At 37.2% G+C, this 21963-nt stretch overlaps 1 protein-coding gene and 1 pseudogene across 2 annotated transcripts; both read right to left on the reverse strand.

Moving 5' to 3' along the window:
• Positions 1-727: 727 nt before the first annotated feature.
• LOC146329577 (uncharacterized) lies at positions 728-5895 on the reverse strand (annotated as a pseudogene). Its single transcript, XR_014769821.1, has 8 exons — positions 5778-5895; positions 5188-5490; positions 4878-5111; positions 4259-4723; positions 2353-2691; positions 1732-2080; positions 1579-1633; positions 728-1476 (listed from the first exon to the last, which is right to left on the reverse strand). The product of XR_014769821.1 is annotated as an uncharacterized LOC146329577 (transcript).
• A 450-nt stretch (positions 5896-6345) lies between these two features.
• On the reverse strand, positions 6346-18836 carry LOC146329578 (uncharacterized). Its single transcript, XM_084712354.1, has 8 exons — positions 18637-18836; positions 16670-16903; positions 16407-16511; positions 15963-16166; positions 12050-12391; positions 10973-11330; positions 10827-10884; positions 6346-7856 (listed from the first exon to the last, which is right to left on the reverse strand). Exons 1-8 carry the CDS (start codon positions 18767-18769, stop codon positions 7719-7721), a joined length of 1572 nt encoding a protein of 523 aa, XP_084568480.1. The 5' UTR covers positions 18770-18836; the 3' UTR covers positions 6346-7718.
• Between the last annotated feature and the right edge of the window lie 3127 nt (positions 18837-21963).

Consider the following 21963-nt stretch of genomic DNA (forward strand, 5'->3'; position numbering starts at 1 on the left):
GAGGGGACAGGGCAAGCAGTTGTGGAAACTAAATTAAATATGACTGCATCTGCAGACTGAGGATGTTAGATGAAGAGAGGGGGAGAGAGAGAGAGAGAGATTGCATGTGATATATTCTGCAGATATTGACATCAGTGAAAGGTATAATGCTGCTGGTATATAGTCGGGCCTCATCAGCATTATGGTTGCCCTCAAGAAACTGGTTGAGAATGTAAAACTAAATGTATCTGCATGTTACCATGTTCCACAGTTGCCTCTGCATTTGATTATATTGGCTTTAGTAATAAATTTAGAATTAAGTAATTATGAACTACCTCTGAAAGCAGAAGTCCTGGAAAGATAATGGCAAGCAGACATTCATGTACAGCTATTATACAACTTATTAAAAAAATTAAATGGGCAAAGTTAAAGGAGACATATTGACGTCAGGCCCCTGAATGGAGTCAAAATCATATTGTGGCGAGGGATGAAATGATAATCAGTTTCACAATAAATCACAGTAAAATCCATGAGTAGTATGACCATTTAAGTAGTTAGTTACTGTGATAACTGTGTTTGATTTCCAGGCTTTGAAAAACTCACAGTCTCACAATACTGTCCAGCATCACCCAAAGTTAGCAACAGTTAATAATAATAATATTGGTCCATTGAGATTTAAAAAAAACAAAAAACAATTGATTGTTTCATCTTTAATTGTGACTTTGTGAAATCAGCACACAGCCCCTAAAGTTGAAGGCCAGAGTACATTTTTGCTGGCCCAAATGTAAATCTGTGTATAAAACAATACAGAAAAGGCAATTTAACTCAACTTAACACAGCCATCCTTAACTATGAATTGTGAAATAAGCTCCTTGGCTAGTTGAGAAAGCTGGCCGCAGTACATTACATAATAGTACATAAACATCTTTGCCATATAGCATTACTGAAAATATAACTACAACCCATTTACAACATTAGTATGACAACACATGGAAATATCAGTAAGCCTCATATAAAACATGCAGTAGGAGCGCCTGACCTGCTCTGTAGCAGTTTGGAGTTGGTCCTCTAGAGGGCGTCATCATCACAGCACATGATCCTGACAGGAGACTGTACAGTCACTGTGTCAAATTCAGAGTACTATGTTGCTGAGTCATTTGTTCAGCTTTTCTCAACGCCTCTGTGGGTTGTGTGCACTCAGTAATATTTTTTTGTGAGTGAGAGAAAGTGTGTTAAAGTCTTGTACTACCCATGTATGAGGAAGGTGAAAAAATACTCTGAATCATTTGTGATGACAATAGATTTTCACTCAGGTTTCCTGTTTTGCCTGAAGTTCACAACAGCGTAGTGCACATGTTCCTGTTCTGCAGGCTGAGGTGTCTGGACGGTAGAGGAGAGAGGATTTGTCTGGTTCTTTGAGAAGTAACCTCTGCTACGGTGGAAATCCTGATCTGTTGGCGGAGCTGAGATTGTGTCATACACTGGACCACACTGAAACTGGGGAGGAGACAAGACGGACAACATTACATTACATTATACTGCACTGAAACGTTATTTGTTTGTGGTTCTTGAATGCAGTAGAGTTTTTTTTTTTTTTACCTCCTCCAAGTTGTCTGATGTTTCTGTCGTGGGGGACTGACTGGAAGTCTTGTTTCTTCAGGTCAGTGAAAAGAATGAATATATAAACGAATAAGTGATTTCAGATCAGAAGTTGAATGTCATTACTCATAATTAGAGCACAGTGTTTCTCACCTAATGCACAAGAAGATAGTGAGAGATATTATAACCAGGAGAGCAGCACCGACTCCTGCAGCTGCTGTTGGTGTCCAGTTTCTCTTTTCACTGTGGACAGTGAGAGTCTTTTCACGTGAGCTGATGTTGTTGTGGGTTCTTACAGCACAGAAGTAGTTTCCTGCATGCTGAGTGCTGACTGGGTCTAGAACCAGGTGTTTGTGTTGGTTCTCTGGCAGGGTCAGAGATCGACTGTTCAAGTACCAGATGTAGGTTGTGTTGTCAGGCAGAGGACAGCTGGTGCTGCAGGTCAGTGTGACTCTCTGACCCTCTGTCAGCTCTGCAGACGGAGTGAACTTCACTGTCAGACCTGAAACATGATTAGATTGGTCAGTAATTGTATAACAGACATCTATCTCATAACAAATCCTCGTACTTAAATGATGAAACACTGTAGGATGTGGCATCAGTATCAGTCCTGAAATTCATGGATGAAGCACTTTAGGACCGTTTTAGGAAAAGTGGCTTCATTACAGACTATAAGCAGTAGTTGTCAGACACTGAGTGAATGCTGAGTGATGCTAATGAGAAGCTGTGAGGGAGCAACAGGCTTTTGTTTAAAAATATATGTTAAAGACTTACCCGTGACAAACACAGTTACTCCAGGAAAGTATGGCTTTTTCTGTCTTTTATCTTTCTGGAGACTGAATCTGTATTCTGCTGAGTCGTTCCTCTTCAGGTTTTTAATTCTCAGGATGTGGAGGTCCTTCATGTTGTCATGATACTCCACTCGTCCCGCAGCCTCAATCAGCTCTTCAGCTTCCTCTTCACTATTTCTCTTTATTTTATACCAAAATTTAAACTTTGGCTGCACGTTTTCAGGATGCAGATATTCGCTTGAAATGTTCACTGAAGAGCCTTGAAGTGCACAGATTCTCCTGCTGACATAATTCACACCCCAGCAGTTCTTATCATCACGACCTGAAATACAGATGAGCCAGGACATGTCATGATTAATAGGAAAAGGTAAATAATGATAAAACACTGGATGAACTTTTCCTCTTGACAAAATTGTTTTAAGTTAACAGTTGGGAAAGTAGTAGAAAGGCTTGGTCAACTGAAATTCTACCTACTGTTCAACCAACTGATTGGTTGATTGGAAAAAAAACCCCTGCATTTTTGTAAATAACACTAAATCAGCCAGACTGCAGTGAGCACACTCTACCTGGTAATCTTAATGGTGGTAATTAAAGTCACACAGTGTCGCCAATCACACGAATTCTTGCAGTGTGACCATTTCTTTTTATTCATTATATTTATATTTATTTTATTCATGTTTTTATATGTTACCTTCAGGACATGTCTATCAAGTTAATTTACATACAGCAGCAACACATACACATACACATTACCCATCCACACTTATCTCCTTATACAAGTAACACCAGTGACTGTCCCACCAATTAGAATTTCGTCAGATATGAGTTAACAGATGACTATTCACTTAGAGAAATAAAATAGGACCTGACCAATACCAGATTATTGCTTCCAAGACCTATACCAAGTAAAAAAAAAATCTGATATAAATATATTAGCTGAAATTCTTTGTACAGAATATAGTATACAGAATATAGAATATAGAGAAACACACTTTTTTAACAATATAAATGAAGGCAGGATGTTTTATAGTTTGATCATACATTATTTTCAAAAATGGCAGGATAAACTTTTACCAGTATTTTTATAATTCTGAATAATGAAAAAATGAAAAGCTAACACATAAAAACAAACTGCATTATAGTCTGTTTTTACAAGGCACATATCAGACAGGATACATGCCAATACTGACATAGACCAGTGTAGCTGTGATAGGCCAATATTGGTTGATCAAAATGTTGGACAGATTGCAAAATGAAATGTTAAGTAGGATTAGTGAAATTTGTCGATGGTAATCATCGTCATTGATTACAGCAATATGCTGATTTGTATAATTCATGTTGATGCGTCGCTGTGAACTGCTGCAGCTTAAAGCGTGGAGACATCCGGAGATCAAGCTGCAGACAGCAAATCTCGCTGCGATTATCTAAAGTGTGGGAGTATTTTAGACAGACACAACAGTGTGCTTCTCTATAAGCTCCTGCTCTGCCTGAGCACTGGAAGTGAAGCAGCGAGTGCTCTGCAACAGCAGCAACGAGACAGCAACATCCTGTTTGCTTTCTGTCAGCACCCAAGCAGGATACCATAAGATAATCAACATGTAGCTTCTGTTAGTAGAAATCACTTACGATACGTTTTCTAGATATTTCTTCATCCCCCCCCAATGTTGAAAGTGATGTCTACACTGCTTACTATTTTACACCATGCGTCAACTCTATATTTGGATATTTTACACTTTCTGTTTAATTAAATTGCAGTCTAAAAATGAAAATCATATTAAGTCACCTCTGACAGTCTGATTAGAAATCAAACATCAATTTTTGAAACTGTTAAATCTGTTTTGTGATACCCAGCCCTAACTATAACATACCTTAAGCTGGTTCATACTCACAGACTTCAGCAGAGAGCAGATCCTTGTTGTCTTTTACAGCACAGGAGACTCTGTCAGGTTTCATTTTCCAGCTCTTAGAAGAGCTAGAAACAGAAAGCTCTTGATTTTCAATATATTTGTTGTATCCACCTTTGTACCACCTAAAGGTAGTTTGGGAGTCAGTGAGAGGACAGCTGGTGCGGCAGGTCAGTTTCTCTACAGGAGTCTTTTGAACATGTACTTCTGTTAGGAGATAATGTATCAGTTACTGTAGCATGTTAAGGTATATGACTTAATGAGTCATTTAAAAAAGTCTGAAAATAAATTGACTTTAAAGGCATTATGGGCTGAGGATGAGAGTAGAGTTTGTGGAAACCTAACCTCTGGGATATGTGATGGAGCACGGCTCATCCACTGACTTCTGATAGTAAGAACACATTTTCCCTTTAGCATAGGTCACATTGAAGCAGGTTGATGTGACAGAATCTGGACAAAAAAACAATATGACACATTTATTTGACTGGTGTACACAGCCACAGTAGCTACCTCAAAAGTTTCATAATTTAAGGTTCCAGATCCTGATTAATGAAGTATTAAGAGGTTTTGTGATGATGATAAGAAGCTAAATGTCGTCACTCACCCACTGAGACTTCAGGGGCTCTGAGATCCTCGTAGCCTTTGACAGCACAGGAGTATGTGACTGCTTCATCACTGCTGACCAGCTGTTGGTACCAGGGAGACCAGTCCTGATAGAGAAACTCTCTGTTCTTGTACCAGATGTAGGCTGCAGGCTTTTCAGTCAGAGGACAGCTGGTGCTACACATGAGTGTTACTGTCTGTCCCTCTGTGGTGGGAATCACCTTCACCTGCAGGTCTGAGAAGATGGTGAATAACATAAGAACTCATATTCTGATGTCATTCTTGTAATTAACTAATGGTAACCACTGTACCTGCAACATGGAGCTGAATTGTTCTTATAAGACAAAGTACTCGATAGTCAGTTTCCTCTGTGCAGCAGTAGTTGTGTTCATCACTCTCCTTTAGATCTTTGATTATTAGAGTTAAGTTCCTCTCTTTTCGCATGTGGTATGTTACGTTATTCTCATCTGCAGACAGCTCCTTCCAAACAAATGTAGATCCATTCTTGTGTACATTGTACCATTTCATGGTTGAAGTGGGACGTTTAGCTGAGCAGGGCAGCTCCAGTGATGAACCTTTTAAGGCACAGATGCTGTTTGCTCGTCCCTGAACCCCTTTAACAGAAGATTTTATCAGCAGTCATCTGAAGAGATTTAGGCTGTACTTGTTATTATAACATTCTTCTCTATACTAATCACTGAATGCTAATGCTGTCTCAAACGAATGCATTTGAAGAGCTCCTAACAGCAGAATATGTGAACATTTTAGCTAATATTCAATCAACTGTTGTTTTTTAAAAATTTAAATCAATTTGCCTAAATATACTTTACATTACTGTACAGTCCTATAGATGACAGTTCATTAATTTATATAGAAGAAAGAATGAAACAGTCATTCATACCTGAGATGAACAGGATAAAACCCATAAACACACAAACAGCTTCTGCCAGCAACATGGCTGTTGTAGTCTTCAGCTTCTGATCAGGAAGTTGGTTTTATAATTTAATGACCTTATTAGACCTGCTGGGTTTAAAAAAAAGAGAATATAAGCTAATGATCAAAATCAACAGCAGTCTTCTTACAGAGACACAGTCAACTCTTTGTAAGTTTGACAGTGTGCATGAAGCTCTGGCTTAAAAAAATCACTTCCTTCCTGACGAAAAGGGACTTTAGTGAGTATATATGTCGTGCAGTAGTTACATGGTATCATTTTGAATTTAACTTAAGGGCATTTTGTCTCTCGCCCTGTATTTTATCACACATATTATTTCACAGTTTTTACGTGCAGCAGGACTAAACTGCATCATATTTTCACCAAAAATTTAGTTGTAGTATTGTTGCCAGATGGAGAGCTGAGAAGTGTGAAGCCATCTGCTCGTTTTGTGGTTTAAAAAAAAATGGTTGAGGAAGAAGCTGCAAACAGATGTGCACAGATTTAGGTTGAACCCAATGCAGACTCTGACAAGCAGTGAGGGTTTAAAACAAAAGTACTTTATTGTGAACTGACAAGTAGAGTTGGCAAGAGTTGGTGTGGGAACTGGAAGCCAAGGTCCTGAGCTCTCTGGTGGGCTTAGGTGGCAGATTGACAAGGAACCTTCAAGGTAGAAAAAACAATTCAAATGCCACTTATGATACTTAAGTTATACTACAGTATTACTGGACCAGTCAGCCTAGTGTATTTTTTGTGCATATTCATGCCTGTATGCTAAAGAAGCTCTGTGTTACGACCCCTAGCTCATGGTGGAAAAGTTAACACAACATAAACCAGTTGTAAATGGTAAAATAAGGTTATTTATTTAGCACAATCTTGGAAAATTGACAAACGATAAAAAAAAAGGGAGGCAAAACTGCAAAGGGGAAAGGGCTGATGGGTGCTGCTCAACTTAACGAAAGAAACAAAACAAAAGCAGGACTCACAAAAGAGGAGCTAACTACTGGCTAGAAGGTAATAACACATAAAAATAACTGTAAAACAAAAACCCTGTCTAACTAATTTACCTTGGTAAAAACAGAAATACAAAAGAGACAGCACACCTAATACCTGATGTATCTAAACAGTCGTCAGATCTACGTGTGTGACAGTTGCATCAGTTTTTAGACCTAATGCCTGGCCCAGTCCTTTTTGTACAACAACAAAGTGCCTCATTCTGCACAAACATTTAAAAGCATACAATGACAAGGAGGTGGCATTTTACATTGCAAAGGTCAAAGGCCAGCTTCATTGTGACATCATAATGTTCAGCTCTCTCTCTCAGTTCTCTCCGCTCCTCTGTAAAAATAGACTCTAAATGAAGCCAGCATGTTTCTCACTGGAAATTATTCACTAGAATCACACGTGTAGTGAGAACTTCCATTTTGCCCCAAAACACACTTAGTACCTTTTATTAAATCCCTTCAAACTTACAGGTTAATGTTGTGGTAAATTCCACATTAAATTCCTTCCAATTTTCACTACATGTATGAGTCTGGACAGACATAGATGTAATCTGCAACTTGACTGGTAAGCAGATCCATACAACTGTGAGGCAGTCATCTATTTTTAATCTGTTCTGTTTTATACGACTTCTCACTAACCCTAACTTCTTAACTGACCTGCAAGTACTCAACAACTGCGAAAAGTCCTCAATTTCAATTTGGGACACCGTTTGTGGGGGTTTTGTTAATGTTGGCAGAACTTTACAAATCTCTGCTGGTTGTTTCTGGCAGATGTGGTGGCATTGCAGTTGGTGTTTCACCATTTATTACTGGGCAGGGATGTGCACTCTATTGAACACACTTAGTTTAGTCATTAAAACTAAGATGGGAGGATCACTTGCAAAACACCATGATAACAAACATTAGTTCAGGTAGAAGGCACTGTCTGGATGGTTGAGTAGAGATCTGTGTGGTTCTGTGTGGTGAAGTGGAGTCTGCAGTACTGATGGTCATCCTGCTCTGTTGATTGACCTGAGACGTGTTCATACACGGAAACAGGGTTTACCTGAGGAGATGAGACAAGTAACATATTTTATTGCATTAAAAGGTTTAGCTGAAAGTCATTTATTGGACTCATCAAAACTGTGCACTGAAATCACATTTTTTAATTTTTCATCTATTATGATACAGGAAAAGATTAAAAGTAACATTATGAATGATAAAATCAGTTACAATTAAAGAGGTCTGACTCAGTTAAAGCTGGTTTACAGCAGATTGCTGTTCTGCAGCACATAAATGACAAAATCACGTCATGAAACAGACAGTCAACAGGAAACAAAAGAAAGACAAACGGCAACTCAGAGCGGACTTAAATGAAGTGGGTGGATATTGTGGGTTAAATCTGTGGTTGCAAGTGTGTCCTTTCATCAGTGTTCAAATGCATTTTTGAATGGTGTAACAGAGGTTATTGTTCTAATATAACATGGGGTCTCATTCTGCAGTTTGTGTGAAAGTCACGTGTGAAAAAATTACCATAGCTATCTTTATAAGCTGGTACAAGGACAAGTGCATGGGAGATTGATTTGTTGAAGCAGGCCTGTCTTGTGTTGTCTCTTTGAACTAGAGCACTGCGAGTTGGAGACATGTCATTGTTTTGGATCTGATGATAAATTTAAGAGCTTGATCATTTGAGTCGTTCTGAAAACTCACGGCATTAGAATGACAAAGTGCAGTGAATCAGTGAGTCCAAGAGAGAAAATGGCTGTGGATCTTATAAACTTTATTGAAGTCTCGCTATTGGTTTGGTAATTTCCTTTATAGTCAGGGACCAAATCTGGAGACAGTAGGATCTTGTTGAAAGAATTATTGCATGTAGATATCTGTCGGTATGTGTATGATATGGTCTAATCCTGTTATACGGTTTCTGGCTGAACTTCTTCATTAAACATCAAGACATTTGTGGGTTTCTGTGATTGTAAATGCTGCAAAATTTAATAGGATCTGAGATTAATATTTTTACATTGATAGTTGAATGATTAGTTTTCAGCCAGTCATGTAGATTAGGAAGATCAGAGGTCTGAGTTTATGACATCAGGATTTAAATCAGAAAGAAAAATTACATTACATACATACAAATCAGAAAGAAAAATTACATTGTTGTTGGCATGTAGTAAGTAAGAGCATTTACACCTGTCAATAAGATCATTGATTTACAGAAGAAAGAGTAAGGGTTTGTTACATGACCTACCACAGAAGAAGAAATTGTGAGTGATGATTCACAGTACCAAAGGCTTTGTGAAAAAAAAAAAAAAAAGGCTCTAGTGACATGAGTTGAGTGTCTGCATTATTACTATAACTAACTGAACAAATACTTAGTTCATAGTTGATCAGGTAGAGAAGAAACCATGTTGGAAGTCACTGATCAGGTTATTGCTATTGATAGTTGCTTAATTGATTATAAAGATTTTTTTTCCAATAATTCTGATAATACCGAAATAATTGATATTGGCCTGTAGTTGGAAGCTAGATTTGGGTCCTCAGATTTAAAAATGAGGGTGACTTGAATAGTTTTCCAGCCAGAAGGAAAAATAAAAAGCCTCATGCAGAAATTCATCAGATGTTGGAGAAAAGGTATGAAGCTATCAGCATCAGCCTTATGTAGTTCAACAGCATATTTATTTCTGGTCTCTATGAAATGTTTCATTTTTCAGTGTTTTTGATGATCTATACATTTTAAGAGAAAGTCTTCTGTTTTAGTAATTGCAAAATTTCTAAATTTATTCCATGGTAATTTACTCCGCTGAGATTGTACCTTGTCGGCAGTAGGAAATTTTTTATGTGTTGATTCCACTCTGTCATAGAACTGAGCTAGAATTTGTTCTGGGTTTTTTAATGACAGCTCATTGCTTCAGTCAATATTACTAATCACAGCATTAAACTGAGGTAGTTTTAAATTTGGTATTTGTGTGAGTATGGCTTCTCAGGGTTGACCATTTTTCTAGCAGCATGAAAAACTGAGTGATCTGATATTGTGGTATAACTGGTCAATGATTAACAAAAAGCACATATTTAAATATAAATATATTAAAAATGTTTATGAATGGTAGCTATTGAATCTGGACTGCAGTAAAAGACAATTTAAGTTCAAGATTGCTCACACAACAAGCAGATGTCAAAATATGCAGTGTCTTTATGTGGCTTTTAAAGAAGGGCTTGGCGATGTGGTTGAAAAAAATGTATCACAATTTTTTTCTTTTCAGCTCATTTCAGTTTCAGGATAATTATTTTAAAAAAATGAATGACCTATTTTTAATAAAGACCAGGGGGAAATAGGTTAATTTAACTAAATTTATAAATAATTTTCTTTAATTTGAATTTCACCACCTTACTTTGAATGTATTACTTTATATCAAGGCACAAACGTAATAGACTTGATAGACTTGGGGGGAAAAAAACAACAACTGTCTACACTGATGTTCACACTCCATGCTGTTTATTTGATTGTGTTGCATGCCAGTGGTGCAACTGAACAACACACCTGTTAAATGATTGGCTGTTTGTGTGTTACTCGCAGCACACTCTATAATCAAGAGATATTGATATTGTTATTGATAAAGTGTCTATTGCTGATGCATGTTGCTATAGTTTTATTGCTCAAATCTGCTTTACATTGATATTTAGGGTGTAATGATACATGTATGTACAGGACATCCAGGTCACTACACATCATCCTCAGTACGTTCTGTGACCCCCAAACTGTCAAAATTTTTTACATTAAAATTGTATTTATTAAACAAATTAAAACCTGAGAGAAAGCGTGGAACAGTCTAGATGAACAGGAAGTGAGCAAAACTGATGAGAAAGGCTACAGGATAGGAAGATTATGATTTAGGACACAGAAAAACAAAGCTGACAGGTAAAGTTCAGCTGTTGTCCTGACTGTCCTGATTAATTATCATTAATTTTGAAGAGAAGCAGAAAAGAAGATGGTGATGTTTTCTTAATGTAGCAGAATTTCTGTAAAGAGTGTTTTTACCTGCTCCGTGTTGTCTGATGTTTCAGCTCTTGTCGATTGACTTGAAGCCCTTTTTTGTCTGTGTTATAAAATGAATGAATATGTGCATTAATAAGTGAATCAGAATTTGAATATCATTTTTTTAATGATAGCACAGTGTTACTCACCTAATCCACCAGAAGACAGTGAGAAGAAGTATAACCAGGAGGACAGTTACAACTCCTGCAGCTACTGCTGGTGTCCACGTTCCTGTTGTACTCTGGACAGTCAGTTTCAGAGTTTTTTCAGCAGAGATAATTTCTTTCGTGCCGGTTTTGACAGCACAGGAGTACCTTCCTGCATGCTGACTGCTGACTGGATCTAGAACTAGGTGTTTGTGTTGGTTCTCTTGCAGGGTCAGAGGTCGACTGTTCAAGTACCAGATGTAGTTTGTGTTGTCAGGCAGAGGACAGCTGGTGCTGCAGGTCAGTGTGACTCTCTGGCCCTGTGTCACCTCTGCAGAAGGAGTGAACGTCACTGTCAGACCTGAAAGACGATTTAGTATGTTGGTAAATGTACATGAACAAACATAAAAAACAAGCCTGTAAACGGACTCCTATGAACGATTTCACATTGACGGGTAAATAAATGCAAATTTGAGTCAATCAAATTGAGGCAGTTATAGCTACATTACTCAGACCAAGATGACCTTTAAGGTTAAAAGAATCTAATGCTGACTGTTGGGACGCACCAAAACTCTGCTATTAATGTGCAAAGGCTCAGCCTCACCTACTGGCACTGTACACCCAGAGGATTGAGAGTGAAACAACCTGTATAATCAGAATCTATAAACATCTAACGCTGTGAATTAAGGATTTATTTGAACCAAACCAGAGGTGGTGATTGTTGATGTTTTTCTTTGAAATTTGAATGAAGTGGATTTTACCAGGAGTTAATGAACCAATTAAGCTTGTCTTAGTTCGGTAAATGGGAGAAGCTTTTTGCCTTGATGTAGTGAACATATAGCAGATGTAAAGTAGTGAACCCGCTGCTCAAACACATCTGCAAGAGACTTGGGAAGACTGGAAAAGGTGGGAGGGAATACATCGCCAATCGAGCCACTGTCAACCCAAGTTGATTGGTTGACGGTGGCTGGTAGGAAAATTTTAACATATTGCCCAACTCCAGTGCACATTCCATCATTTTGTGTTTCTTTTTTAGATAAACCATTGCAATGACACAGATACCTGCATTGTATTTATTACCTGTGACAACCAAAGTCACTCCAGGAAGGTCAGGCTGTTTCCATGTTCCATGTTGTCGTTGGAGTCTAAATATATATTCTGCTGAGTCAGTCCTTTGTAGGTTTTTTATTCCCAGGATGTGGTGGCCATTCATGTAGTCACGATACTCCAGTCGACCTGCAGCTTCAATCAGCTCTTCAGCTTCTTCCTCACCACTTCTCTTCATTTTATACCATAATTTAGACTCTGGCTGCTGGTAGGTGGGATGAGAATATCGACTTAAAATGTTCACTGAAGAGCCAAGCAGAGCACAGATCCTCCTGCTGATATAATTCACACTCCAGCAGTTTTCATCCTCATTACCTGAAATATAGATAAAAGACCAACAGCAGTTTTTATAGGATAGCTGAATTGGTGCCCCATTTTAAACCACTTCTCAAAACACATTTGTATAAAATTTGCTCAATTAAAATTATTAATTCAGATGTTTTTATCTTTGTTTTTTGTTTCTATATTATTTATTCAATATTTGTCTTTTTTATGTATTTACAGCACTTTGTTCTTTTGTTATAAAAAGGGCTAGGCTATATGAATAAAGTTATTATTATTAAATATATTAACGGTCCAGTGTGTAAAATTTCCATTGGTTTATTGGCAGAATATGACTGAAATGGAACATTATATATAAAATTACATTATATAGATAATATAAAATAATATAAAATATAACATACAAATATAATATGTAATATAAAATATATCAGTGTTTCCCCTAGCTTTTTGCTTTGGGGGCGGTGCCTGGGCTGGAATGATCGTGGTCATCGACCCTCCATTACCATGATTACAGAGCATTTGGACCTGAATAAACAGTTAACACTGATTTGTGTTCACATTTTTTATTTTAGCAATGGAACACTGTCTTTATTCATTTATTTATTTATGCATCTATCCATCAGGTGCGGCATTATGGATGGGCCTAACGGGCCTGGGCCCACCCACTTATACAACTGGCCCACCTTAAATGACTGGGAGAACATATATTTTCGTAACTTTTATTTTTAATTATTAAAATCAGCATTTTAATACACCCTTAAGACAAAAAAAGTTTCAATTTGACAAAAAGACCACATTTATTCGGCTATTATCACATGTGAGGTCTGGACCAGTCACAATGGGCCATAATTCGTCGCACCAGATATGTTACGCTTACGCATGCATGTCACACTATGGCGGTTGTTCAGCAGAAGTGATGACCGGTGTAGTGAGGAAAGCTTATCACTGTCTTATTTTATACCTGCAAATGCATTTTTCAGCATCGCGGCGCACTCTCTCTCCTGTTAAAAGTCATTGTAGCTCACCCATTATTCTGATCACTTCGTTTCTCTCTCTCTCCTTACAATCAATTTAAAGAGTAATCCAGCCAGATCAAATTAAAATGCATTAAACGGAATAAATTGACTGATGATGAATTCTTAATGAATTGATATACTGATCTACTTGATCCATAGTGAAAACATAGATAAGGAGATATCCTGTGCCATTTGAAATAAATATAAACTGCAGATTGAAACTGTTCAAAAGATTTTAAAAGTGTCATAATCAACTGGAAGTCTTCCCCAGTATGATACCAGTGATTTTTGTTAAAGTGAGATTACCAGTGTTAACTTTTGTAATTAAAAGGCCCAACTGAAGTTACCGTGGCCCACCCAAAATTAAAATCCTGGCGCCGTGCCTGCCGTCCATCCATCCATCCATCTTCATTAATCAATTCACTCACCAAGTTCGCTCTTGTACAGCCATGTGGAGTATCTACAGTCTGACAGCTATGCTGGATCAAAGCCAGACTGACGGTGGTGACCCGTCTGCAGCTTTTTACTGCGTACTTCGGTGGGAGGGCTGGAACAGGTGTGTTTGGGTCTAGTCGTGGCGACGTTGACAGGGGCAGGAGGTCGGCAAGCGCTGTGGTCCGGACTGTGAGAGATGCTCTCATTTTGGCTAACACTGGCCGCAGAGCTACCTGTGCGAACGGTTGGGGAACTTCCATTTACAATTTTTGTTTGTTGTTGTTTTTCATTGTAACGGTCTGAAACTCTCGAGGGGAGAGCGAGGGGGGAGACCCGCCCGTCACAGAGGAGAGGAGAAATGCATTGTAATGAATGTAATGAAACGATAGCATTAGACTCTGAAATTGCACAAATTAGAGATAGCTTTTTTATTTGATAAAAAGAACACATGTTATAGGCCCTTTTAATTAAAATAAAAATTAAATAATGGAATTAAAAAAAAATATACAACTTGAATTCTGGGTGGGGGTCCTGTTGGCGGGGTGGGGGCATCTGTTGGGGGGGCGGGGCGCCCTGCCAAATAAACTATAAGGACATGGGTCATCTTCCACAGGGGCCACTATGTTCAACTGACTGCCATGTTTCCACAGTTGTAAGGAGCAGACAAACCAAACACCGGCTCTAGATACAGTCTTTTGCGTTTTTCACAGCCACCATAGTTTCTCCTATTCATTAGGGATCTGCAACCCTTACTGTCAAAGTATAAAAAAAATAATAAATAAGAAATCCTCCTGGAGCTGTAACTATTTTCTCCTGAGACAATTTTTTTTTTTAACATTTGGCAAACATATATAGAACCCAAAAAGGCGCTGAACTGTAGACATAGGCTATGACACACATTTTAGTTTGCGAAATATTAAAACTAGGGATGCAATGATCGACTGGCCAGAGACCGGAACTGGCCGGTTTTCAGCATGACCGGCCCTGACCAGTGACCGGCCGGTCAGCGTCACATATCCAATTCTGTGCCCGTCATTGTCACACACGAGTTCTGCACGATGGTCACGTCATGCACGCAGCAGACAAACTGAGTGTGTAGCTGTTATCAGTGCTGTGGTGATACCATGGTCAGACCCATGCTTGATTGAAGCTGGTGTCAGCGATAGATTCCAAGAACAAATAATAAAGAGAGGGCAGACATTCCACAACGAGACAGAGCAGCTGACAAATTTCTCAGAACAGCCGTAAACTCTCTAGCTCTTCAGGCTAATGTTAGCCAGCAGCAGACTGCTGTTCACAGAGGGACAGTTAAAATCTCACCTCCTGTTCTGGCTGAAGAATAAACAACCTATGTTGATGTGTCTCCTCAAACATTTTCTCATCCAGACTTGTTTAGCTTCTGCCCCTGTTTGTCTCATGGCAAAATTTTACTGCAGCAAACTGTTGCACCGCGTCTGTCTCCGGTTTGTTTAGATCTGCTTCCACAGGAGGTCACATGAAATCGTGTCCCGCAAAACCTCGTGAGATTCCATGATCTTGCGAGATCACGTTCACCCAATTCATAATCTTAATATAAAACTATAATGAGGCCTGGCTGTAACCTGGAGGACTTTGGAGAAAATTTAAATAGTATTTAATGAATATTTAATAGTCAGTGTCTTATTATGAACATCCAATTTAATTTTTACAAGAAAAGTTGCAAAAATGTTTGTGAATGCTGTCAAGTACAGTTCTAAGACTGAAAATCAGAATCGGCCAAAATCTGAATCGGCCAAGAAAATTGAAATCAGTGCATATCTAATTAAAACATTTCTGTCATTCACTGTATAAGCTACACATTTTCACAATTGGAGAATAGACAATCACTTTAAGCCTACAACAATGATAAATAAAAATTTAAATGTTAAAAAATGAATTCACTTGTTTTCAAGATTGAATCAAATAATTTCAGGAATTGATGACACACAGAACTTACTTCAGGTTTACTGCATTAAACTCCTTATTGTTTGTGTTATTTTGTCCACACTTGTGATGCTGCATCATTATTCAGATCATCATATTTCTGTTACATTTTATGTATTTAGATTTATCACACCAATGTTCCATAACTTAAAACAGTCCAGGCAGTACATTAATAGATTTATACTCACAGACTTCAGCAGAGAGCAGATCCTCGTGGCCTTTTACAGCACAGGAGTAGCCTTCAGTAGAAATGGGCACGAAAAGCATTTGACTCTGAGCGAATTCGTTAAAGGTTCCATCTGCGTACCAACTATAAGCAGTTTGGGGGTCAGCCAGAGGACAGCTGGTGCGGCAGATGACACGTTTCACTGAAGTCTTTTCAACACGTATTTCTGTTCGGAGATAATTAATATATTTTTATCAGTTAACACATATTAAAGTTTATAATTTGATGAATGAATTGCATGAATTGTTGAACATAATCTCTCAAACTCTGGTTAGCACATAGTACAAGAAAAGAAAAATATGACTCATCTCTTCTGTGAAAAATTGACTTTAAATACATTAGAGGTGTGATGGTGAGAAGAGTGTTTGTCTGTTGGTTTGTCTGTGGAGTTTTGAGGAAACTTAACCTGTTGGATATGTGATGGAGCAGGGCTCATCCACTGATGTCTGCTTATAAGAACACATTCTCCCTTTAGCATAGGTCACGGTAAAGCAGGTTGATGTGACAGAATCTGGACAAAAAGAAATGAGAGAAATTATTTTGACTGCTGTGAACAGTAACAGTATTTTATAATAATTGTTATCATTTAAGTTTCTAGTGCCTGATTAATAAATTTCTTCTTGAAAGTAGAAAGAGGTTTTGTAAAATAAGCTAAGCGTTGTCACTCACCCACTGAGACTTCAGGGGCTCTTAGATCCTCGTAGCCTTTGACAGCACAGGAGTATGTGACTGCTTCATCACTGCTGACCAGCTGTTGGTACCAGGGAGACCGGTCCTGATAGACAAACTCTCCGTTCTTGTACCAGATGTAGGCTGCAGGCTTTTCAGGCAGAGGACAGCTGGTGCTACACATGAGTGTTACTGTCTGTCCCTCTGTGGTGGGAATCACCTTCACCTGCACATCTGAGATGATGGTGAATATAAGATTTTATACAGTGATGTCAGTCAGTTTCTCAAATCCTATTTTCAGATTTCAGTAGTAACTCAGGATAGAAAATAAACTGGCAAAAATCTGCTCTCAAACGTCCAAGAAGTTCTATTGATGATTTGATCCAGGTTAATATCCCTGTTGTAAAGCAATTTAAATAACTATAAATTGACATTTTCCTAACTCTAAAAAATAGAGCTGCATCAATTTATGCAGGAGCCAACCTCAAACAAGCTAAAATACATTTTAATTCCATTATTCCAAATGTCCTAATAACCTATATGTATGTGTACCTGCAATGTGTATAAGTATATGGATTTAAGTCTTGTGTATAAAATGTGCAGCTGTATTTGTGCACACATTCCAATTTATGTTTGTATGTGCTGTGTGTATATGGCTGCAGTGATTAAGCAAGTATTAATTGCCAGCTGCTTCTATAATGGATTAATCAGTTTGAATAACTAAATAAAAAGAAAAATATAAAAAGTGATACATAATGGGCTTTTGGAAACAGTGTTGCAGAATCTCCCAAACAATGTAAGTGAAAGGTGACCAGTTTTTAAATGTAAAAAAGCAACAGAATTAAAACATAAAATGTCCCCATACTGCTCAACTGGTGTAATTCAAGTCTCCTAAAGCCCCGACATACCAAGTTCACCAAAAAATATTATTTACACCATCTTTTTATCCTGAATCTTCACTGTAAATCCATGTGCACATGCACACTGTCTGATCTGGGTGTGTGTGTTGTGACTGTGTGCAAATGGCATGTCAGGACTTTGGATTATGCCAGACAGGTAGTATGGAGGCATTTTATGGGTTTTCTCCTTTTCCTTTTTTTCCCCCCGTTGTGTTTTACTTTTGAAAACTGGTCAACATTCATTTAAATTGTGCTGCAACACTGTTTACCTGTGAAACTCCAGCAGTGTTTTGTGGACTAACAAAATAAACCACACCCTCAATCAGCATGAGGGTAAGTAGATAATGACTGAATTTTCATTTTTGGGTGAACTCTCTCTTTAAATGTGAATATTTTCTAGTTTCTCTACTCTTTTTATGACAGTAAACTGAATATTTTGGGTTTGTGGACAAAACACAACATTTGTCATGATTTTCTGGCATTTTATAGACAAAACAACTAATTTATTAATCAAGAAATGATCAATAAAGTAATCAACAATGAAAATAATCAGCAGTTGCAGCCTTAGTTAGGTATACGTGGATATGAGGGGTGTCACAATTTCAATATTAAATTGAAAATAGTGTGAAATCACCTCTATATTCTGAGTAATTGAAATCGAAGGCAGAATTGACACTTCTCTTTGTATTTATTTTCTTTCTAACCCTACCTACTGACAGTGTCAGTGAAATGTAAATGACAGAGAATAAAACCATTGAACTTTTGATCTTTACAAATCAAGACTTGATAGTCTAACAATGGCAGAACCGTCTGTGCGCCAAAAGAAAAAAAACATTCTTAATCGAGAGTCCCTGTGATGCATATGCAACATGTATGTTTGTATATGACTTGCACACCAGCCACTCTTATGTATATGCACATTATACTATGAATCAATTTAAGTTTAATTATTCTAAAACGATATCTCCATGTATACACATTCTTTTTTGTCAAAATAAACTAATAAAACATTCACAAAAAAAGTTAATGAACTGATGTGATTGTAGTAATTATTGACAGCCACAGTACCTGCAACACGGAGCTGAATACTATTGATAAAGCAGATTCCAGGGTATTTTGCATTCTCTCTGCAGCAGTAAAACTTTGCATCAGTCTCCCTCAGATCCTTGATTGTTAGAGTTGGGTGATTCTCTTCTGACATGTTGAACGTTACACGATTTTCCTCTGCAGAGACTTCAGTCTGAATCAAAGATACATTCACAGTGTACCATTTGTTTGAAGTGTTATGTTGAGCCGAGCAGGGCAGATCCACTGATGAACCTTTGAAGGCACAGATCCTCTTTTCTAGTCCCTGAATCCCTTTAACAGAAGCAGATGTCAAGACAGATTTATAACATTATAAATTATGCTTTTCTATACAAAGCATTAAATAATGATGGTTTATTATAAATTACATTCCATCAGATGAAATAATCAGTTGACATGTCACTCTTATACTCAGTAAAGCTGTGATATTTTATGTTTTTTGTACAGACTAAAGTTATCAGTTAAAGATACTACAAGACATTTTTAAGTGGTTATTAAACGGTCTCAGTTTAGTACTGATGATGAGCTCTATCAGCAAACAAGACCATCTTAGATATTTTTATTTTTGATGTTATATTTTGTGGTTATTATGGTGGAAACACTCCCTGCCTTTGTCCACAGGGGCTTCCAAAATCAACACAATATGACAATTCCTTATAGTAGTTTTAATGTCATCATACAAGAGAGCATAAATAATCTTTCATACCTGAGATGAGCGAGATGAAAGCCATTAACACACATCCAGCTTCTGCCAACAACATGGCTGTTGTTGTTTTTTAACTTCTAATCAGAAAGTTGATTGTATAACAGCTTTTGTATTCGCCTCATCAAAATGCTGCATTCATGAAAATCTGTCCATCAGAAATGTAACACAGTCTCAATTAACAGCAGCTTGCTTACAGCCAAACCGCTAAAGAAGACTGTTGGTCAATGTGAGGATGATTTGCAGACTGCAATCAGCTCTGATATCAAACTTCCTTCGACTGACGATTTTTCTTAGTAAAAAGGAACCACAAGTTTTACTGATATCTCTGTACTATCTTTTCCTACGGTTACTGTTTATGTGAAGTTATTTTTCTTTATATATAGTGACTGTAAAAAGTCTTCACCCCCTTGGATGTTTTCTCCTTCACTGCTTTTATAAATGGAATCATGGTCAATAAAAGTTGGCTTTTTTGACAAAAAACAAACAAACAAACACACAAAAAAACAAAAAACTCTTGAATGTCAAAGTGAAAAGAGATTTCTAATTTCAATTAAATAAAAATATGTAATGTAAAGTATATGTAAGTAATAAATTATGCAGTTGATCAGATGTGGTCAGTCTCTTTGGTCATCCCTTGAGAAGCTACTTAACCTGCTACTAGTGCAGTGGTGGACAGTAACGAAGTACGTTTACTTGAGTACTGTACTTAAGTACATTTTTTGAGTATCTGTACTTTACTTGAGTATTTGTTTTTGTGGAAACTAAGTACTTTCACTCCACTACATTTCAAAAACAAATATTGTACCTTTGACTCCACTACATTTCTAGGAAGGTTGTTGTTACTTTTTGACTGAGCGCATCGTTGAAGTCAGCTGTTGCTGTTTTTTCTTTTCTAAAATGCAATTGGTCACATGCTGTGTTTCTCACAAAACACAAGAAAACAATCACAGTAGCTCCTCTCAAATGGGATTGATGTAAAAGCAGAAATACGTCCAGGCGCTCTCTGTAACAAGAACAACAAGCAAGCTCTCCCTCTTTCATTCAAACAAAAAGCAGTAATGGTGACAGCAGGAGAAAGACAAAATGAAATCTCAAGATGATATTATAATTATTCATTATTCCAGGTAGCTTTTAAAGTTGGATTGTTTTTATTGGGGTGAAAAATACCACATAATTCATGTACATACTGCCTCTGAAGACAGAAAGAAATCTCAGTTATTTAACAGACTTGGAGAACTCCTTACAGTTATCTTCAATCTAATTTTATGTGGTGATTTTAATACAGTTACATCAGAAAATGACAACAGCTGTCCTTTTTGGTTTTGATTGTATTTCTATGCTGAAGTTTTTATAGGTGTTTCTATAGACTTTGTGTAGCAAAGTGGTTCTACAAGCAGGTCAGTGCATCATTAGATGGTTTCAGAGAGTAACAAGCTTCTGTAAATGCATCATGAAAACAATACAGCATGTATTGACATTAGAAAATGTACTTTGTAATTTGTACTTTTGAATACTTAAGTATACTTAAGTATTTTTAAAACCAAGTACTCTAGTACTTTAACTCAAGTAAAATTTTGACTGAGCAACTTTCACTTGTAGTTGAGTAATATTTGACCAGGAGTATCTATACTTTGACTCAAGTACTGGGGTTGAGTACTTTGTCCACCACTGTACTAGTGTAGCTTTAAAACAGTCTAATTCAGCAGTGGCAGGATTATCATCTGCTGCCTTTTCACCTTCTGCCATGTAGGCAGCAGACTTTTCAGTCAGAGGTCAGCTGGTGCTACACATCATTGATACTGTGCATAATTATAATCTGCTGCCTTTTCACTTTCCTTGTGCCTCTCTTCCAAGAACACTGTATTTAAAAGTTCATAAAAAATGAGAAATCGTGTCATTCTGTAACATAGGGTCGAGCGATATGGCTTATAAACAATACCTCAGTTTTTTTGGCTATACCATGATGTATAATATATATCATGATATACATATTTCTTTTAAATATCATACCGTAATGTAGATTATATAGATTCAACTAACAGTAAGTCAAGTAGTTAAAATGAGTTCAACCTTAAAAATGTACAGCAGTAAAATGCAACATAAACATTAATACAGCAGTGATATTCATCCAAAACTACATATATAATAGTAGGACATTGACAGGGACCATTTTACTGCAGAATGAGTACTTTTAAGGTTTTTTTTTCTGTTATACTTACATACTTTTACCTTAGTACAGTTTAGAATAGAGCTAGGAGATATGGAAAAAACTAATATCACAATATTTGTGACTAAATACCTCGATATAAATATTGTGACAATATTGTCAGGATGACTATTGGTGCTTACACAAAATATTAACACAGTGTGATTTTTCATAAATAAATAATTAATCATGTATACTCTTGTATCATGATATCATTATAATTTCAATATATTGCCCGGCCAAACTGTAACGTGATCCGAGTACAGCTTTATAGACAGCAGGTGCTCTCCATGGATGATGCAGTGCAAAGCGTAAAACTCTGAAACGCACAAATTGATCTACTTCCATGGTGTATAGAGAGGAAAACAAAGTCTGAAGAGGTCAAAACTCAAGTAAT

Source organism: Lutjanus erythropterus, chromosome 3, assembly GCF_056507025.1.
Source record: "Lutjanus erythropterus isolate fLutEry1 chromosome 3, fLutEry1.hap2, whole genome shotgun sequence".
NCBI classification, from domain to species: Eukaryota; Metazoa; Chordata; class Actinopteri; order Lutjaniformes; family Lutjanidae; genus Lutjanus; species Lutjanus erythropterus.

Coding starts and splice junctions, on each gene's coding strand:
- LOC146329578 (XM_084712354.1), bottom strand. CDS start 18,769: ATGTCAGAAGAGAATCACCCAACTCTAACAATCAAGGATCTGAGGGAG. Junction 16,512..16,669: donor AGCCCCTGAAGTCTCAGTGG/GTGAGTGACAAC, acceptor CTTTTTGTCCAG/ATTCTGTCACATCAACCTGC. Junction 16,167..16,406: donor CTCCATCACATATCCAACAG/GTTAAGTTTCCT, acceptor ATCTCCGAACAG/AAATACGTGTTGAAAAGACT.